Source organism: Acanthopagrus latus, chromosome 23 (genome assembly GCF_904848185.1).
Source record: "Acanthopagrus latus isolate v.2019 chromosome 23, fAcaLat1.1, whole genome shotgun sequence".
NCBI classification, from domain to species: domain Eukaryota; kingdom Metazoa; phylum Chordata; class Actinopteri; order Spariformes; family Sparidae; genus Acanthopagrus; species Acanthopagrus latus.
The window spans coordinates 24,927,767-24,947,692 of record NC_051061.1 but is presented as its reverse complement, the minus strand read 5'-3'; the positions used below and the strand labels follow the sequence as shown (position 1 = coordinate 24,947,692).

The 19,926-nt window shown below is 45.0% G+C and overlaps 2 protein-coding genes across 3 annotated transcripts; both read left to right on the top strand.

Annotated features, from left to right (window-relative positions):
• The first annotated feature begins 2,522 nt into the window (after positions 1-2,522).
• LOC119013323 lies at positions 2,523-5,278 on the top strand. The gene is made up of 2 exons (XM_037087739.1): positions 2,523-2,697; positions 3,609-5,278. Exon 2 carries the CDS (start codon positions 3,618-3,620, stop codon positions 4,545-4,547), a length of 930 nt encoding a protein of 309 aa, XP_036943634.1. The 5' UTR covers positions 2,523-2,697; positions 3,609-3,617; the 3' UTR covers positions 4,548-5,278.
• A 280-nt stretch (positions 5,279-5,558) lies between these two features.
• casc3 (casc3 exon junction complex subunit) lies at positions 5,559-18,932 on the top strand. 2 transcript variants are annotated; one of them, XM_037087731.1, is made up of 12 exons: positions 5,559-5,784; positions 8,697-8,721; positions 8,902-8,957; positions 9,170-9,406; positions 9,702-9,850; positions 10,159-10,332; positions 10,432-11,345; positions 13,080-13,253; positions 15,558-15,656; positions 15,739-15,905; positions 16,044-16,251; positions 16,412-18,932. In XM_037087731.1, exons 1-11 carry the CDS (start codon positions 5,599-5,601, stop codon positions 16,188-16,190), a joined length of 2,328 nt encoding a protein of 775 aa, XP_036943626.1. In that variant the 5' UTR covers positions 5,559-5,598; the 3' UTR covers positions 16,191-16,251; positions 16,412-18,932. The 2 variants fall into 2 exon arrangements, with proteins under 2 accessions (XP_036943626.1, XP_036943625.1); XM_037087730.1 differs by lacking the exon at positions 5,559-5,784 and adding an exon at positions 6,038-6,303.
• The last annotated feature ends 994 nt before the right edge of the window (positions 18,933-19,926 follow it).

Here is a 19,926-nt window from a genome sequence, read left to right as displayed (position 1 = left end):
AACTTGTTTTGTGAGCAGCCAATAAAAACAGAGAAGAAGAACAACAAACACATTGGTGTCGTGCTCCTAACACTGTGGAGCCACGACACCGAGACGAGACAGGACGAGATGAGATGAGGTGAGATGAGGTGAGATGAGGTGAGACGAGACAAGAGCCTCACATGTCGTCAACACGAGGTGAAAGTCTTCAAGTTCCACCATAAAGTCTGATCACAGCTGAAACAACTTGAAGACTGCTGGAACATCCAGCAGCCCGTCTCATCACCTCTGAGCCTTCCTGCACTCAGGTGTGCGTGAGGAAACATACGAGTGTCGGTTTCTATCATTGTTTTATCGGCCATGACAGTCAGGTAAATATCAGTTATCATATCAGCTTAAACAAAACATATCGTGCATCCTGAACTAAACCGGAACATGAACATCCTCTCTGTCAGTTTAAAGGTACACAACTGCTGACATGTTATAACACATGTTGCAACACAACAGCTGTACAGTGACCCACTGCTGACTGTCATGTGACTGCTCCACTGAGAGGTGTGTCTGTTCATCAACACACTCTGAGTCTGATGGATCACTGAGTGATGACATGCTGCCCTCTGCTGGTGACAGCAGGAACACACATCACTCTACACAACACAAACCACACCATGAATCCACTATAAACAACATCAGCACAGTGACACACCGTATTCTGTAAACTATGACTTCATCTTCCTCCTCTTCCTCCTCCTCCTTGTGTGTGTGTGAAAGTCATGAATATAGATCACACAATGAAGTGTTGAGTGTCAATAGTCACAGCAACATCCCAGACTTCCTTACAAATGTAGTGATTTTAAGACTTGATGCCACATCGGGAGAAACTTCATGGACTTTGTGACAGCCAGGGGCTCCACCAGGGATTTTGGGCCCCATGAAAAGAAATCTAATTGGACCCTTGTATAGGCTAGCGAAATAATCTGATGCTGTTTTATATAAAACTATACATTTTAATGATAGTTTTGACTATCATTCCCATATTTGTGAGAAGAAAAACAAAGATCTTCAACCAGTTACAGGTACTTGGTTACTGCTCACTGTCTCCCTTGCAGTCCTACATTCAGCTCTAATTTATCTCCACAGCTGCAGACTCACAGGTGGTGGCTTTGGATTTGGGATGAATAAATACATATATGAGGCTTTATGGTTGTTGTGATTTAATCCTCTGATTTCCAGAAAATCTAAACATTTCTGTGACTGTACTGAGAGTTTTACTGAGTCACACAGTCTGCAGCAGGAATGTTCTCCTCTGTTCCTCCTGCACAGCAGGAAGGTGAGAGTCCCAAACTGCTGACCAAACACTCAACATTTCAACTATATTATACACAGACACATGCTCTTTTTATTTCAGAACTGTTTTTAATACATGAAAATCATTCTGAAATAAATATGGATTGTAGGCTATTTTCATTTTATAGGGGCCTGACAGACAGCTGATGCTGCTGCTGCTGATGATGCACTTGACTTATCTGCTCAACCGACATGTTTATTTTAATTATACTCTGCCTCACTGATCACCATGATCTTAAGATTGGATTTATTCTCCACCTCAGTTTTTGGCTTTCTTGGCCTACTTTTAACCCTCTGAAAATGATGTCGGCTCATCTGGCATTAACATAACTGTCTTCTGAAGGCCGTCAAGGACTCCGTTTTTTTAAGATTTATTTAAGCCATGAGCATCATGGAAATCTTGAAACTGGAATGAATCCTCTGACACAAGGTGCAAACACAATCCATCTTTCCCAACTTTCAGTACATTTTTCTAACTAAAGTCTTAAAACAAAAGTAAATCTCTCCATACAGTAAATTTCTTGAATGATCCTGCACCACTGCTCCAATGTTGGAGGGTCTAGTTGCAACCATTTCCTAGTTATAACTTTCTTACTATTTGCCAAAAGTATCTTCTGTAAGTATTTATCCTTCTGTAGGACTGTTTCCAGTATTTTAACAAAATATAAAGTAACAAAAGAAAAATCTCAATCCACCCCAGTTATTTTCTTCATCTAGGTAGCCACCTCTCTCCAGAATGACTGGATTTTCAGACAGGCCCAAAAACACGAAGGTGATTAGCCATAGAGATTCCACATTGTCTCCAACAGAGGCCTTGGCTCTGTTTGCAGTGCTGTTATTTTAGGAGTTATAAAAAATCTCACGACATTCTTCCAGCCGAACTCTCACAGTGATCTTGAGTTTGCAGTGGTCGGTTGTGTCTCACATATTTCCATCCAGATCTCTTCTGATATTTGTGTTTCTGCCTCCTTCTCCCATTTTTGTTTAATGACAGCGTAGAATGATTTTTAGAGGCTTGTATACTCTCGTATATTCTTGAGACCAACATTTTTTTGTCTTTTTTTTGGTATGCATCATGAAATATGGAGATAGGGTTTGTTTCAAACGGAGCAGGAAGTGACATCACATCATACCAGACGTTAATGTTAATGTCAGACTGAACACTGTGATCGGACCACTCAGGATGTTAACACGAGGTCTGGTGGAAAAGTTTCCCCAGAGTCAGCTGATGGACTAATAATAGTCCCGGTCCTGGTGTGTTGACGCCTGCAGCACAGAGACCAGCAGAGCTCAGTGGAATCAAACATCCATCCCTCAACAGCTGAGAATTGGACTGAAGGTCCCAACAGAACCGAGCCGACACCAGCAGAGGTAACAATGTGTCAGCCTGTGGACAGTTAACGGACCGGTCCGGTGTCAGACCAGCTGCTGGTCATGTGCTGCTGATTGTGCTGAGTCACAGAGAAGGATATCAGTGTCATGGAGTCAAGTCATGGCTTCAGTTTGGATCAGATGTTTCCTCTTTTAGTTTGAGGTTTTATCTTTGTGTCTTTGTCTGTTCCTACTCTATTCTCCTGTGTTCCCTCGTGTTTCTACATGTAGTCGTTCTGCCGGACAGCTGGTTCTGGATTACTCTTTGTCAGACTTGGACCGGTGTCAGTCAGTTTGATAAAGTTTGTTGTGTGTTCCGTTCTTCTGGATTTAAACCAAACAGTGGACAGTATAGTGATGTCATCAACTAGAACCTGACTGATGTTCACCATTCAGACATGTTTCTGTAGCTAACAGCAGTTAGCATCTCTCTGGTTCCTCTGTGGGATTATTGAACTGGATTTATGATTACTACAGAACATAACCTACCTAACATAACCCTTAAACGTCTCCACCACTAAGAGTCTGACGGCACAATTTCTATCCAGGTTTTCTATAAACTGATCAACATACAAGTTGTAAGTCAGAGTTAGAACAGTGTGGAACTAAAGTGGCCTGTAAAGACGGACTAGTGAGTAGATGAGTCTCCGTGTTGCTGTGAGGACGTTTAATGTCCCCGACAACCTCTGTAGTCTCATTCAGACACTTGTTAGCAACCGCTAACTGTTGTTAGCACATGAAGAGCTTCAGGATTAAACTGTGGGACATTAATGATGGAATTTGTTCATGAAGCTAACAGAGCACAAACAGTGTTGTGGAACTTGTCTTTGAGTTGCAGAACTTTGTGGTGCAGCTGAAGAACAGAACAACAACATGTGAGACTGAATGACGTGATGATGTTTGTGTTGCAGAAACACAGGATGGGATCAGGGATGAGTGAAGAGGAGCGGAGAGACACAGTTCAAGACAATTTGGAGAAAGATGTGGAGAAATTTACAAACTGTCCTGATGTGACGGTGAATGAAGCCGTCGTCATGTTCTGCAGCCTGTCTTCCTCAGAGCTCCTCCAGCAGCACCTCAGCGACAGGAAACAGAGGAACTTTCCCGCCACAGACTGGATGAAGAGACTCGCAGAGAAGCTCGCCAACCTGTCACCGGATCCCAGACTGGCAGGTCTCGGAGCGCTGGCCATCACCATCTTCATCGACATCATTTCAGCCTCTTCTTCTTCTTCTGAGACCGTGAAGGAGGCTCTGAGGTGTGTGTTTGCTGAGGAGAAGGCCTCCGAGGTCTGGGATCTCATCGACGAGTGTCTGAAGAGATGCATGATGCACGTCGACAACACAGAGGAGCTGCTGGGCGACATCAGAAGGATCGAGGTCCAGCTGAGCGCCGCCATCACCAGGCTGAAGAACTCCATGGTGAGGGACGGGCACATGACGTCTGAGGCTCTGAAGGCCTGGGTGAACGGGGCAGCCTTCCACATCCAGGTGCTGATTCACCTGGTGAGACTGGGAGGGATTCAACACTGTGATCCTGTGGAGAGACTCATCTCTGCTTACCTGAGCGACCTGGACCTGCTGTTCAACAAGCACAGAGAGGCAGTGGAGAAGAAGTGCAGGAAGGGATACACCTTAGACGAGTCTCCCTGGTCAGCGTGGCCCTACTTTGAGACTGAGGAGGGAGAGTCGCGCTCCATGATACCCAGCATCGGGTTTGAGAGATACTTTGAGGCTTATTACGAGGAACATTACAGCAGGCAGAAGGACGAGATCAGCAGGTACTTTATGACAGTCAGAGACGAGCTGCCAAGGCTCGTCAGTCTGGTGGGTCATCTCAATGTCCAATGACAGGACGAGTTCAGACAGGAAGAGCATAACAGCAGGAAGTGGAGCAGGAAGTGCCTTGTGGGCGGCATTTTAACCCCATCGAGACGACAGGCTCTGGACTGTCAGACAGACATCAGCCTCCACAGGGGGCGCTGTGGCTCAGAGAGCAGGTTTGCTGATCCTCTGCAGGTCCTGTAACTGAAAAACAGAACGGCAGGTGAAGCTCATCCCCACATGGCACCCACTGTAGCTTTCACCTCTGCAAGTGACACAGGGACAGACAGCAAAGTCCATGAGTCCGTGTCCTGCTGAACCAGAACCAGTGTTCTGAGGTATGTGTTTTTGTATATTTTCATTCCATGTGGTTTTATACTTGTGTTATTTTTCAGTAATTTTCAGTAATTTTCAGTTACATTATTTCAAATATACAATGTGCTCATAAAACACATTATTAAAGATGCTTTTTGTCTTTTGACCTCTGATGTGAGATTATTGTGTAATTGTGTCTTTGGTCATTTTTCACAGTCGCTGATTGTTGTTTGAGATATTTCTCCTCTGACATGTTTTAATATCAGTAACTGTTCAAATGATCAAGATGTAAATAAAACAGGGTAAGAGAAATAATAAAGAATGAGGCTGAGAGTTGTTCAGCAGCCAAAGGAAAGCTGGAGCACAAACAAACAAACAAACAAACAGGTGCTGAAGAAATGTTGGAGAGGAGTGCAGCTGATGTCGGACAAACCAAGGTGTTAATGACCGTTAATACAAACATGTGATTAAAACAAGTGAAAATCTAAGAACAATTGTCCTTATTTCTTGTTATTTTATTTCTCAATCAAATCATTTTCTTTATGTGTAAAATGGGATATTAAGAGTAAAAATATGACAAACAGTTGGTATGTTTTTGAGTTTTTGCTGTTTATTTTCTGTGTTCAACACTCCGACCAGCAGGTGGCGCTAAAACACATAAACTATCTTTGTTAAACGCCATTAAACAACAAAGAAGGCGAAGAAGAAAAATACGACCCACAATCCCTTGTCTCCTTCCGGTTCCAACCATTCCAGACCTAAGATGGCGGACCGGCGGCGAAGGAGGAGGCGCGCGTCCCAGGACAGCGAGGACGACGACGAATCCGGTTCGGGTTCGGACAGCGGGAGGTCGGGATCCCCGACGACGAAGAGTCGAGTGAGAGAACCCGAGCCGCCGGAGGCGACAGTGACCCGGGTCGAGGCGAAGAGCGAAGTCGAGTCCGAGTGTGTGAGTAGCTACCCCCGGACGCTAGCTCACCGAGCTGACGGCTCCGTCTCCCGACCGGGAGCTGTGACAGAGACCACTTCCATTAAAACTTTTCCCGGGGCACTAAGTCGTCTCTGTTATTGATGTAACAGCGGAGACCTGAGTAGTGAATAACTGCGCTGTAGAGCCATTTTAAATACACTCGCCCGCTTCACTTCAGCAGGCAGAGTCTGCAGAAAACTCCAGACCAGTTAGCCTGTAACCGTTAGCGGACGTTAGGTGAGCTGTGCAGCGGCGTCGGTTCTGTGTCACCGTGCTAGTTTATTAATGAACACTTCTGTGGATATTGTGTTATGCTCAGTCAACCATTTCCAACACAACGAGTCCGGGAAGTTTATTATAATCTTATTTTTCTCCTCTTTGGTGAAACCGAGACGAAAAGGCGCCAGTTGGAACGCATTTACACGGGCAACAGATTCTGCCACAACACCGGCCGGGCTCCCCCTCGGCTTCTGTGGGTTATGGTGGTTTTTACTAAAGGTAACAAGCCGTTTGCTCCGAATTGTCTTGTTGGTCAGACAGCGAGCAGAGCAGAGTTTCCACCAAGGTGTGTACGTGGTGTTGTTTGACAGTTTTGAAGGCGAATGGCTGTTTAGCACCCAGCTAGGCCCCGCTAATGCTAATGCTACCACTCCATCGTGCGAGTCCGCCACGTCTTGCACACGTTATCTGTGATTAATGGACCGGAGATGTGTCGGTACATCAGGACATGACTCCTTTAAACTAACTAACAACTGTGTGTGATCCTCGGGTGCACACACGGGGTCACTCTAAAGTTAATAATGTAGTTATTTGTTAAATTATTCCGCCATTAACGCTGCATGTTGGTGTGATGTGGTAAAGATTGGTGGTTCCTGCACTTCCCGTCCAGGAGCGACCACAGCGCTCAAGAACATGATTTCATTGTAGGAAGTAAAAGCATAATGTGTACGTTCAATAACAAATATATGGTCTTGATTGATTGTCGTTGTGGGAGATTATCAAGGCTTATATTCAGCAGTTACCAGTTTTGGTGTGTTTTGTGTCTGATTGCCATTTAAAATAAAACATAACATGGTGTAGTTTAGCTCTGATGCATCATCTCTTCCCTGTTTGTGTTCTCAGTGTCCACAACACTATCTGAGGCCACAAGTAACAGCTGATCAGCACTGAATAACCTGACCCTGAACGTTATCCAATAAATGAAGCTGAATGAAAGTATTAAGGAGCTTAAATGGAAATACTGGCACACAGTCCCTCAAAATTATACCCAAGTGCAGTGCTTGTAAATTGTGATTGATTACATTTCATCACTGGATACTTTAGACTTTGAACTACTCACGTTCAGTTATCAGTTATCGATCTCCAAGGTGACTAATAATCTGTATTGATTGCAACCCTGGATGAACCACACCAGTCAACCCCTAGTAGAAATATAATGTAAATTGTTGTAAAAAAAAAAAAAAATAGGTAAGACAATGATGACAAACAATGGCTCCATGCATGGATTCAATGTCTTTCTTTCTCATTTAAATGTAGTTGTTGTCTTATCCAGCTGTAATAACCAGGTTGGTTTAAACATACAGAGACAGTCTGGGACTTAAACATCCCCTGATTCTCGCCTCTCTGATTATAATTTTTACATTTACAGAACCTCTTGTTCCAGTCTAAGAATCGTTAACTTCCAGTTCTGTGGCGTAATGTGATGATCCTAACAGGAAGTGACACGCAGCCTGTTTGTTATTTCTGTTTTCTTTGTATAGATACTTTTATAGTCTAAATTAACATAAAAATCAGGCACTGACAGAAGTTTGTGCTTGCTTTGCAAGCAGACTCTTGTAGTCAATAGTGTAATTCTATTGTGATGGAGGAGCAGCGTTTCCCCAGGTGGACCCCCAAGGAAGTCTCAGGTGTGCAGGTTTGGGGTTATGCTGCCAAGAAGTGTAACATGTTTCAGTAACCACATCCATACACCACTGTTCACCACACATTGGATAATTTGTGGTGGTGCACCACAGAAGCAACACCGGCTACCATATATTGTGTTTGGTCTCACACACAGCCCCTCCCCTCCGTGCACGCCACGTGTCTCTGTGGGGAAAAAAAGAGTAATGCCGTGGAAGCTTGATATGTGGTGCAGATGGCTGGTGAAAGTCACAAGTTCATGAAAGTTTTGTATGTCCACTCAGTCATGTTACAATACTAAAAAAATGTGTTGTCTACAATTACGATTGACTTTGCCGCGGTTCTGTGGAACTTTAGATGAAAGCATTTTAAACGTCCGAGCAGTGTCTGCTTCTCTGATACTCTCATTTGTTCCTCAAACTGGAATTATGGTGTCATACATTCATCATCTCTCTTGTATCTGAAACAACATGGCCTGTGGGTGTTTCTAGTCTGAATGAATTGTAAGAATTAGTTGGTTTTTTTCTCAGTTTTTAAAAGTTTGGTTCTTGGAGGTGACCAGTTTTTGGGTGGCTGTAGCTCATGAGGGTGAGTGGGTTGTTGGTTCAATTCCCCTGCTCCTCCAAATTGCTCCTGATATATATAAAGTTGTTTGTTGTTCTGGAGGAGAAAGAGAACTCCCAACCTACGTTTTTTAAGTTGGTGGAAAAGAGGTTAGGTGTGCTTCGGGGTCCTCCCTGAAGACATTCTTACTCTTTTACTATTTTTTACCAGTGAACCAAGTCTACTAGAGACCAACAACTACTATTAAATCTCTTAAGTCATTCAGTTTTGCTCACGTGGTGCAAAAAACATCAACAAGCCTTACGATGGTCGAGAAAAACCCTGTTATTGAGGCCGATATTGAGGCTCTGAGCAGTTGGGCTGCAGCTGAGCAACATTTTGATGGTCTGGTGCTGATTTATAATAATCTTTTTATCTCGTTGCAGGAGAGTGAAGATGGAGTAGGAGAAGGTAAGATATTTATCACTGCACAGCACACAATCTTGTTAATTCTAAACAACTGAAACCAGGAACATAAAAAGTCGATTAATGTTATTATTGCATATTTTCTTTAATTGTACTGTGGATGAAATCTGAGGCATACCATGGTTCTATATCATTCAGTCCTCTCCTTCTGTCTGGTTCGTCTAGCCGTCCTCTCTGACTACGACAGTGCAGATCCAGAGGAAAATGGCTCCCACTCAGAGGTAAAACACATTAGCTGTAAGAAGCGTCTGTCAGAACAACATCAGTGCATGAACACATCCAGTCTAATGTGATGAGGGGAAACGGGAAGCTTCAAACAAACGCAAATCATAATCCAGACCTTGTGTCTAACTGACTTAAGATCAGCAGTATCATACAACGATGTTTCATTGGTTGAGGTTTTTCGAAGTACCTGTTCGTGTGTTCCCCGTAGGGTGTGGAGGAGGAGGAGGAGGCGGCAGAGCATTTCAGCGATGAAGAAGCTCCAGTAGCAGCTAGCAAGGCCACACCCTCTGCAGTCGACAGCCCAGCAAAGGTAGACGAGGAGGAGGGCGAGGATAAGGAACAGGAGGTGGAGGTGGAGGGAGGAGGAGGAGGACAGAGGGAAGAGGAGAGCAAGGCTGAAGAAAAAGGAAACCTAGCAGGAGAGAGACAGAGCGGAGATGGACAGGTGAGACTTAAGATTTAGTCTCAACAATGTGCCGCTGAAAATAGTCTCAGCAATTTACCACGTCCTCAACAACTCAAGGAAATGAAGATTTTTTTTTTTTTTTTTTGAAGAGTTGATTCACTTTAATAGCAGATTTAATAAAATTGTAAAGCTTAGTTAGGCTAACGGTGTTGCAGTCATTTCTAAACATTTAATTCCCAAAACAATTGTCTGTACTCAAAGTTATACACCAGATAGTCGGGATGTTCAGGTCATCTGTATGTTTTTTTCCTCTAATCAACTCACACACTCTCAGGAGTCCACTGATGACCCTGAAACGAAGGCCGGAGGGAAACCTGGTCAGAAGCTTGACGATGACGAAGACAGAAAGAACCCGGCCTACATCCCAAGGAAGGGTCTGTTCTTCGAGCATGACGTCAGAGGACACGCTCAGGAGGAGGAGAGGTGAAAACATTTTCCTCTGTTGTTGTTGTTGTTGTTATTATTGTGATTTATAAATGTTTATTGCACGTCTTGAATAAACTTTGGTGTAGAAGGCGTCTATAACTCTTTGCCAACTTGTTTATGTCAAGATTTCTAAAATCGCCTTGAAAGAATCATCATCTGCTAACTAATGTTACATTTGATTTTATTATGTTTTAAATGTGTTTGATACATTTAGCAATGATCGTTAGAACAACTCTCTAATGTTAAAGTCAATGAGCTGGTAACTGTGAAGGTAATGCCTGTTTTCTGTATTCCTGTCCTGTCAGACCTAAAGGCAGGAACAGGAAGTTGTGGAAGGACGAGGGTCGCTGGGAGCACGACAAGTTCAGGGAGGAAGAGCAGGCGCCCAAGAGTCGCGAGGAGCTCATCGCCATCTACGGCTACGACATCCGAAATGGTGGCGGCTCTGGGGACCGATCGTACCGGCAGCGCAGGCCGAGGTGAGAAAACCCTTAAAGAGGAACGATGAAAGAAAAGAAAGTTGATATTAACGTTCACAGCTGAACCTGATTAATGTGAATGTTTCTGTTTCCCTGCAGACAAAACACGTCTCCCAGCCGAGACAAACGATGGAGAGATGGAGGAGAGAGACCGGTACGGTCCTGGCAGAGTGGAGGAGGTCTGAACCGAGGAGGAGCTCCTGCACCCTCATCCACCCACCCCTCCTCTATATCCCCCTCCTCTGCTCAGAGGAGCAGCAATCCCTCCAGGCCACCTCCTTCCCGCAGCAGACCGTCCCACCAGAACCAGATGCACCTCCCGCCTCAGAACCAGTTCCGGAATAATGAATCAAACCCACCCCAGGTGCATCCAAGAGAACGACAGAGTCCTAAAGCTCCACCTGAGCCCACTGACAAAGACAGAGGTGTAGTTGGCAGGGGAGGGCGTGGTGGTGGGGGGAGGGGAGGGCCCTCCGTGGTCATTGAGGACATCTCCGTCAGCCAGGGTGGTGTTGGGGAACAGGACCAGAGTGCTGTAACAACGGCGGCATCTTCACAGCCGGGTGGTTACAAGTCTGCATCACCGAGGCGACAGCAGCAGGAACAACGAGGGAGTGCTGACAGATCCGTGTCAGGATTGGCTGTTTCGTCCTCCACATCTGAACCCGCCCTGCAATCATTAGCTGCAGCGACCAATCGAGAAGCCTCTCCTCCAACTGAGCGTCCGGTGGAGCGTAAATCTTATTCACTGGCTCGCAGGACTCGCTCTCGGCCCGCCGACCTGGGCAGCAAACAGGCGTCCGTGGAGGAGTCTGCAACGGTAGGAAACGCCTCCTCCCCCAACATCGTGGGAGGGAAGAGCTGGGCAGGAGCCGGCGACGGGCCGAGTCCAGGGGGAGGGGGAGGGGGAGGAGGAGCTCTGACCGAGCTGGACCAGGACGTCGCTCGACTCAGTCTGGCAGGACAGAGCTGGAGCCAGAGCCCGGCATCCTACATCCGGTCTGAGATGAGAGGTGAGCAGAGACAGTTTCTCATCATTAACGCTTAAACACTGACATACTGTCTGATCAATTGATATTGATCAGAGAAATTAAGATTAGATGGAACAATGGAACGGTGGCGCAGTGCTGTCCGTCCGACGATATCATTTCTGGGGAGAACCCTGAGATCAATCTTACAGCTCTTATTAAACGATTCAAGCAGCCGTGTGCAGTAACAATAAATCAAGGATGTGAAGATTCACACCTCTAATCTTAATTTCTCTGATCAATTGATATTGATTCTCCCCAGAAATGTTTAGTGTAGCGGCGCGCCGTCATCCCGAAGGGGGGTAGAGAAGGTACATCGGACGGGGCTGCCAGAGTTGGTCGGTATCGTCGGACGGACAGCGCTGCGCCACCGTTCCATTGTCTGGGGAGAACCCTGCATCTGAACTGTTATTGTTTAGGAAGTCTAAAATATAAAATGTAATACTCTAAACCAAACAGATCTGTGTGAAGTGCAGAACTGCGATCTACTGATCTTATATCATTAATATCATTTTCACACAGAGACGGGATGCTTCCTGAAAGGGTTGTGTGATGTGTCTTGTGAAACAACGTGATGGACCACAACATAGTTGTGTGTGAATCTGAGGCTGCGTGTCCCCTCAGTGTTGCCGTAAGGCAGCAGTTGTGTATTAGCTCACTGAAAAACTCACAAACTCCAACTGTGTCACCCTGCAGAGGAAACTATTGCCCGTTATCACCGTCATATATGTGCCAGATTAAAAGCATCCTTCAAACATACTTCTTTTCATTTCTTCTCCTCACGTATCACAATCGACAACTGAGGAGGAGACACCCCTTCATTGTGCTGTCTGGTCAGGAGCCTTTTAAATCAGTATTATGATGGTCAGGGATTTGTAGTCCGTGGCTGTCAGCCATTGTCAATGAACAGTGGCATTCATCAACCTACTTTCTGAATGTGTCGGATATCACAGACTGGACCTCAGACCTCAGTTAACGGGCTGGGCTCAGGGTGGAAACAACGAACGTGGTTCCTCAGATTTGTCGTCACCAGTTTGTAATTTTTGAAATGAGAATATATTCAATGTTTCTCTTCACAAATCCACTCATCAGTTCTCCCACAGCTTGATCCTTCTCCACAAACTAAAATCTGCTGATTTAATTCTCTCGTAGTTCTTGTCAGTTGTTCGATCAGCATTTATTTCTCTCAGTACCATTATTTGAACAGAGCTCAGTATGATTATTAGTATAAATTAGTGTTATTATCAGTATCCCTCTGACTGCAGTTGTGCTGCATTATGTCAGTTGACTGTTAATGATTCCGAGCATCAATGATATATCATCCAGTTTTTCCTAAATCTTTCAGCCATCAGGGACAGTTTGGGGTTCAGCATCTTTATAGCAGGATACTTAGATGTGCAGTCAGTGTATCTGAGTATCAAACCCCCAACCTTCTGATGAGTGGACAACCTGCTCCACCTGCTGAGCCACCGCCGCCTCTGGTGCTGCAACTCTAATGTATTAAAACAGAAATTGACATTAAATATGTTTATGTGAAGCGAGCTGAAACATGAGTCATGTGCCGATGGGGACCTTATAAATGACCAGCTGAAGGTCTGTGTGATGTATCAGGTGTCAACATGATTCGGAGTGGGATTATGAAATGATGCTGAAGTCTGTAGCTGAAGGTGACGTCTCTGCTTCCCAGTAAAACCAACTGGTTTCTGTTTGTGTTCACAGGCATCTCCAGCCCAATGCACCTGCCTGCCGGCCCGCCTCAGTTCTCCAGCATAGAGGAGATGGGTGTCGGTTCCAACCGGGCCAAACGCTACTCCTCCCAACGGCAGAGGGCCGTACCTGAGCCGGCACCGCCCATGCACCTTGGAGTGATGGAGGGACACTACTACGAGCCCAGTAAGATTAGAACCAGTACAAGATGACATTAACATTAAGCTGCAGACCCGTCTGTCTCAAACGGGTCAGTGTTGAAGCTGGTGAGGGGAAACGTTGCGTTGGACGTTATGTCTCCTTAATTTATTCATTAATTTGAGGAACAATACAAAAACAAGTTTTCAGATAAACAAATTGAAACTCTTTGTGCAACATTAATCATTTAATCTGAAATAAATCCATCAAGAATGACACTAGCTGTCAGTTATTGTTGTCACAATACTAGAGTTTCTATATATTCAACATCATGTTTGATGCTGCGGGGAGAACATCCCTTCATTCAAAACTAAACAAACACGAAACTCTGGTGAACTTGTGACTTACGCCAGCCATCTGCACCGTATCTCAAGCTTCCACGCCATTACTCTTGTTTTCATGGACACATGGCGAGCAGGGAGGGGAGGGTCTGTGTGAGTGACGGGGAGACGGAGGGAGAGCGTTAACATTCAATGAAAACACAATATGTGGCGGTCGGTGGTGATTCTGTGCTGCGCTGCTACAGTCAGTGTGTGAGAGGAACACTGCACCCGCTGGACTCCTGAGCCACTGCTCAAAGATGAGGCTCTTCCTCCTGATCACCAGCAGAGGGCAGTAAAGGCTGAACATGACCATTGCATAAGTGACTCTGGTCTACACGTTTGTTTTCTCCGCTGGGTTGCACCACTGGTTTGTTCAACAGACCTGCAAACTTGTCGCTTTTCTGCGATAATCGCCGTTTTCTTGGTCAATCGGGTCATTCCCGTGAATCGCGTAGAACCAGAGTTTTTTGGGGGGGCAGGGTGTTATGGATGGACATGGGCGTGTACCAGAGATTATCAGTGAACTGCGAACATGTGCGCGCCTAAAGGGAGCCTTGAATTTGCTAAAATCAACTTTTCTAAAATCTCTACAACTCATTTTCAAGACATTTGGATGATGCTGATGTGAGGGGGCTAACTGGAGACTGAAGGTAAAGCACGTTGCATTCTCTGTCAGAAAGACAACACATTTGTCTACAAAATAAGAGCTTTACATTGCACCCCATTGGAATTTAGAACTGCATTATTAGCGGGTGGCTTTTAATTTGAAAGCAGCGACCGTTACAAGCTAACACAACCAAACAGCTACAGAGACCGAGGAGACGCTGCATAGTGAGCCATAGTGAGTCTCGGTTCCGACTTATGTGTTGGTGCAGCCGTCAAACTATATACCAGTTTTCAGATTGTGTTGCTAGGCCAAGTAAAACTGGAATTATGATAAATAACGTATGGCGTGCTTTTTGGCTAACATTGCTGTCACGTTTGCTGCACGTTTGGTGCAGGAAGAAGCGATAAAAACGGGCTTGTCTCACGAAAGTGCGCAATTGTCTGATATAAACAGACATAACTGCGGTCCCTCTGCCCTCCATCTAGACGCGAGGTGGTAACACGTCTCTCCCCGGAGGAGAGTGCTACCTGTGGGTGCACGGTGCAGCGGCCAGGGTGACATCGGCTGCTGGGAGTTTACAGTCTCCAAAAGAGCGGTGCGTCACACATCGGCGACCCGGACCAAGGGCCGTCTGGCGAGGGACAACGGGTGGTCAGGGCCCGTTGCTTCCTGGAATTGATTCAGAGGATTTTATGAATTGATATTGAATTGAGAAAAAATGTATTGCCATGCGTTGATGAATCAATATTTTTACCCACCTCAACCAACCAATTACAAAATTATATGGCAAAACCACGTGATTTGGTTGCTGAGGAACAGGGGCCAGTTGTGGGAGGGACGACGGCCAAAAGAGTGACAGAGACAGCAAGTTTTTAGAGTTGAGAGATTTGTGACATATAACATGTGGAGTGTATAATTAGTGCCTTATGTAGTGTTTAGTGTAGTGGAGTTGTTTTTTGTTTTGTGAGTCAAAACAATGAGGAGCAGGCAGGGAGGAGCTGAGGGAGTCTTGAGCATCACCTGCATTTAAATGTAAATAGTTACAATTAACTTTTGTAAATTTCAAAAACTAATGCACCAATTTAGCAAACAACAATTTATATTGGCATTATAAGTATTGAAATTGGTTTGATAAATATATTTGTGGTTTTCACAGTAAAAAAAACTTTTTCCTACTTATGATTTTAGGTCCATAGTGTTAATACAGTATGTCAAAATGAAAACAAAAACTGTACAGTCAAGGTGAAATATAATGGTAAAATTAAAAAAAGTCAAAAACGGCCAATTATACCCCAGAGGGTTAAAGTTGTACTGAAACTTTTCCATCAGCAGTGTTCTGATTTTAAGTTGTCTGTCTCTCAGTGTCATATCAGGGACCAATCTATGCCCACGGGGAAGGCCCCGCCCCCATCCCACCTCAAGGCATGCTGGTCCAGCCGGAGATGCACATCCCCCACCCCGGTGAGCGGAGCTGCCAACCTCTGTTAGTCAACATGACTGTTAGTTTCTGTTGGAGATTTTCACTTGTCCGCTTCCTCCTCAGGTCTTCATCCCCACCAGTCAGGTGGCCCGATCGCTAACCCCGCCCTCTATGGAGGCCCACCTGTTTCTCTGTCACCGGGGCAACCACAGCAGCTGCTGCCACCACCTTTCTACCCTCCACCTGGAGTCATGACGTTCCCTTACCCCGCCATGTACCCGAGTCCACAGGTACACTCTCCACTTTTCCTCCAGTGACCTCACATAACAGAAATCATCGGGTCATTAGGTCTGTTCACATCCTACCATCACCGACTGCGTGTCTGACATCAGTGAATCTGTGTGTGTGTGTGTGTGTGTGTGTGTCAGGGTCAGGCCCAGGTGACTTACGGAGGTGTGACGTACTACGACACGATGCAGCAGCAGGCTCAGCCCAAGCCTTCGCCCCCCCGTCGCACATCACAGCCCGTCACCATCAAGCCCCCCCCTCCGGAGTTGCACTTCGCCTCAGAGTGACCCCGCCCCTCACCCCTCCCCGCCACCCAGTCTCAGCCTCACTCTGATCCGACAGGTGCAGGTGAGCATACGTCTTCACCTGTTACAGGTGGGATTTAACCCGTCAAGTTATTGTTCTACTTGATTACGTTTCAGGTTCTTTAAGAACTTGTTGTCTTTTGAAAAAGTCTGATTGTGTCAGCGGAGAGAAAAATTCAGCTTTTGCTTTGTCTTGACTGAAGGAGCGGGATGGCAGGGTCAGTGAGGAGCTGCGGTCCCAAACACCAACCTCATCAGGGAGGGACGGGTGGACGGAGGTGAAGATGGACTCTGCAGGTGACTCGCAGCATCACTGGTGGAATATGACTTTCTCTTTTTTTTCGTCTCTTTATTTCTGCCCTGTAGCAGTCGGGCGGATCAGACTGTCATGTTACTTTGCAGCCGCAGGTTTGATCCCGTCGACGCTGACCTCTGAGCACGTCATCGTCTGCCTGTAGGACTGGCGGGTTGAAACCCTTTAGAGCCACTTTGAAGCATTTAACGTCACACAGAGTGGGACGGTGGGAGTCCAGCTGTGATGTGTGGCTGATGGTCCTGTCTGTGTTGTTCTCAGTGTTGAAGCTGCAGTCTGAGTCCTGACAGCTGGCGGCAATATAAACGGTTTTCTCTGTTATCAGCGATCACTTTACTTCACTCTGTACATGAGTTACTGCAGGAGGTTCATGTGTCTCCAGCCTCCAGTGCAGCTACTACAGAAGGTGTAACCAGAGTTTATCTGCAGGATGTTTGTGTAAATAGTTTGAATGTGTTCACGCTGACTCGGTGCTTCCTGAAAACCTCCAGATGTTCCCGTTTTGTTACAGCTGGTCGGCCTCTGTTAGATTTGGATGTTTTCCCCTCTTCACACAGAACGTTTTTATATTTGCCTGCATTTCTGTGTTTCTTCTCGTACATCAGCTCTGTGTTTGTTACCATGACTGTCAGATCTGTAGTGCTGCGTGTCGGACCAGAGGCTGCTACTAGTCAATGTTTGGTGGATAAAATGTCATAATAATAATGACATTTCAAATTTCTTAAAATGTTCAGTGATATAAAAAAGCTTCTCTGAGATAATTGACTGAAATTATTAAGCAAAATTCTTGCAAGTTGATTCTCTTTTGCTGTTGTTGATAAATCTTTTCACCTCACAGCAGCGATGAGGACAGAAAAGACACGGCTGTCGTTTCTCTGCAAATAACAGAATCTCAGTAATACAGAGTTTGTGGATCAGGACCGGGCGACCGGGTCACATCGTTAAAGGTGCACTATGTAAGAGATGATACCCCACCAGGGTAACTGCTCTCTGTATTCTGTATACACCCACCACTGTAGCTGCTGTTAGCTCTGTTAGCTGTGCAGCCAGCTGGACAACCAGGAGAGTGTTGGTGATGACACCACTGACCCCGGCCTAGCTGGTTAGCATGCTAACTTCTAATCTGGTCTCTTTTGATTTAATATCAAACAGTTATTTCTTGACATCGGATGATGTTTGAAGTTAATTGAATTCTTACATATTGCACCTTTTTAGAGGGCAATTCTGGAGTTTTTAAAGCTTTAACACAAACGTCTCTCTGTAGGAATCGTTTTGTGATGTTGTCAATAAGCTCAGCGTGGCAACAGGATTATGTAACAACTGAGGAGAAGAATGAATCATTGACACACAGAACATGTCAGTCGAAGGTCCAGCTTTAAAAATACCAGAATTCCTCTTAATATATACATTTATTTCTTTAAAATCTGAAACATGATTTAAGAAAACATGTTTTCTTGTTTCATGTGCAGAACAGTTAAACAAGCATGAATGATAATATAAAGGATAAATACAAGTTAGTCTGTGTGACTTTGGACCATCAGGAGCAGGTCGACTGGACACTCCTGATCCAGATCAGTGAAGTCTTTGTTCAGTCTGTGGACGTGACCGCTGACCCAGCGTCGTGCCGGTCACAGTTCACAGGACCGTCATGACTGCAGACCGCTGCCGGAGACGTTGGAACATTTTTTGTGTACGTCCAGCTGATTGTATTCACACAGTATTCACATGAATCAAACGAACTGGCTCTGTCTCCCGGCCCTCTCTTCACTGTTTATATCCATGCTGAGTGTGTTACTATGGCAACAGACCAACCAATCACACTCGGTGTCGGTGACGCAGCCAGTGTGGCGGTTAAATGTTAGCGGTAATGTACCGAGAAGTGATGAAACTGTTTTCACTGATTCCGCGGACCGAACGCATAGTTTGTTTTTCTTTTTCCTCCTCCGACGAGCAGGAAGTCAAACTAACGACGCAAAAGTTGCACAAAGGTCGTTGGCTCGTCCGAGAGAAGCTGCAGCTGCCCGGCGGAGACGTTTATTGTTGCTGTAAATAAAAAATCTAAATGTGTATATAGAAGCTTGAACAGATAAAATAGAGCGGTAAACATATTCTAATAAAACTACTAGTGCTACAGAAACAGTCGGCTTCTGATTCAAACGCATCGGCAGGGACCTCGAATGTTAACGGTGGGTATAATTTAGAGAAGTGGCGACGTGAAGGAGCTGCGTGGCTTTAGCTTTCGTCTGTTTTGTATTTTTTCCTTTCTGACATGTCGCTCTGTTTAATTTTAATACTGTTTTTTTTTTATTGGTAGTGAAGACAGAAGTGAAATGACGACTGCTGAAGATTTCTTTGTTTTCACACGTTAACGACACACTGAGGAAACCACTCAATAAACCTGAACTGATTCACTCTGTGTCATGTGTTTGTCCTGATCTAAACAACTCATTCAGCTGTTTCCATGTTTCTCTCCTCCACAACTTTGTTTTACATTAAAGAACATTGTGCTCATCATTAAATGTCAAATTAAAAGCAATAAGTTTATTTTAGTCCTGAATGATTTATGATGATAAATAACTAAAGCTGCATGGCTGAGTCCAAAACTGACAACTCAGCCAGTTCTTCCCTACCCAGAATCAGCTTTCTGAGACTTTGCTCAGTGTCCACATCATAGTTATGTGTTGAGAGAATAAATTAAGATTCTGACTGAACGAGAGGAAAAACAGTTTACATGAAATACAGCGCTCAGTATTGTTGAAACATCCAATTGTTAAAATCCTCCTCCCTGATTTGATTAGATGTTACGATCTTGTCTTTCCAGTGTCGACTGTCCCGTGGATCAGCACGGGCCAACAGGTCGTCAGTTTAGGTCCCGACACTCTGCTGTACAACAGCTCTGCTTCATCCTGGAGGCTTTTTGACAAGTTAGAATAATATTCACCAAAAATAATCAAATACCAGCCTTCAGTGATTCAACAATAAACTGCAGAAGAGAGAAATTCAGTAAGTTACAAAGTTCAGTTTTTGTAATCTGTCCAGAGTGAACCCTCCTCACAGACACATCAGTAAAGGATCTCTGAAAGAAGTAAGCCAACATGTCCGACGCTGCCAGTTTCCTCGTCTCCTGGCTACTGCTGAGCTAGCTGCAGGCTAAAGCTAAGTTAGCAATTTAGTATTTTAAGTGTATTTTTTTCTTCAAACATGAACAAGCAGGCATGTAGAGAAAAAAATAAAATGGCAGGAGAATCATCAATCATTGGTTGAGATTGACGGCTTGCTTTGGTCAATATATTGAAAATGAAAACTGATGCAACGATGATATTTTCCCCTCAATGTGAGAGAATGTTCCCACGCCTCAGAGCTCCATCAGGTAAATATGGAAACACACTTCCTGTTAAAATGGAC

Coding starts and splice junctions, on each gene's coding strand:
- casc3 (XM_037087730.1), top strand. CDS start 6,091: ATGAACACTTCTGTGGATATTGTGTTATGCTCAGTCAACCATTTCCAA. Junction 8,722..8,901: donor TGAAGATGGAGTAGGAGAAG/GTAAGATATTTA, acceptor TGGTTCGTCTAG/CCGTCCTCTCTGACTACGAC. Junction 15,906..16,043: donor CCATGTACCCGAGTCCACAG/GTACACTCTCCA, acceptor TGTGTGTGTCAG/GGTCAGGCCCAGGTGACTTA.
- LOC119013323 (XM_037087739.1), top strand. CDS start 3,618: ATGGGATCAGGGATGAGTGAAGAGGAGCGGAGAGACACAGTTCAAGAC.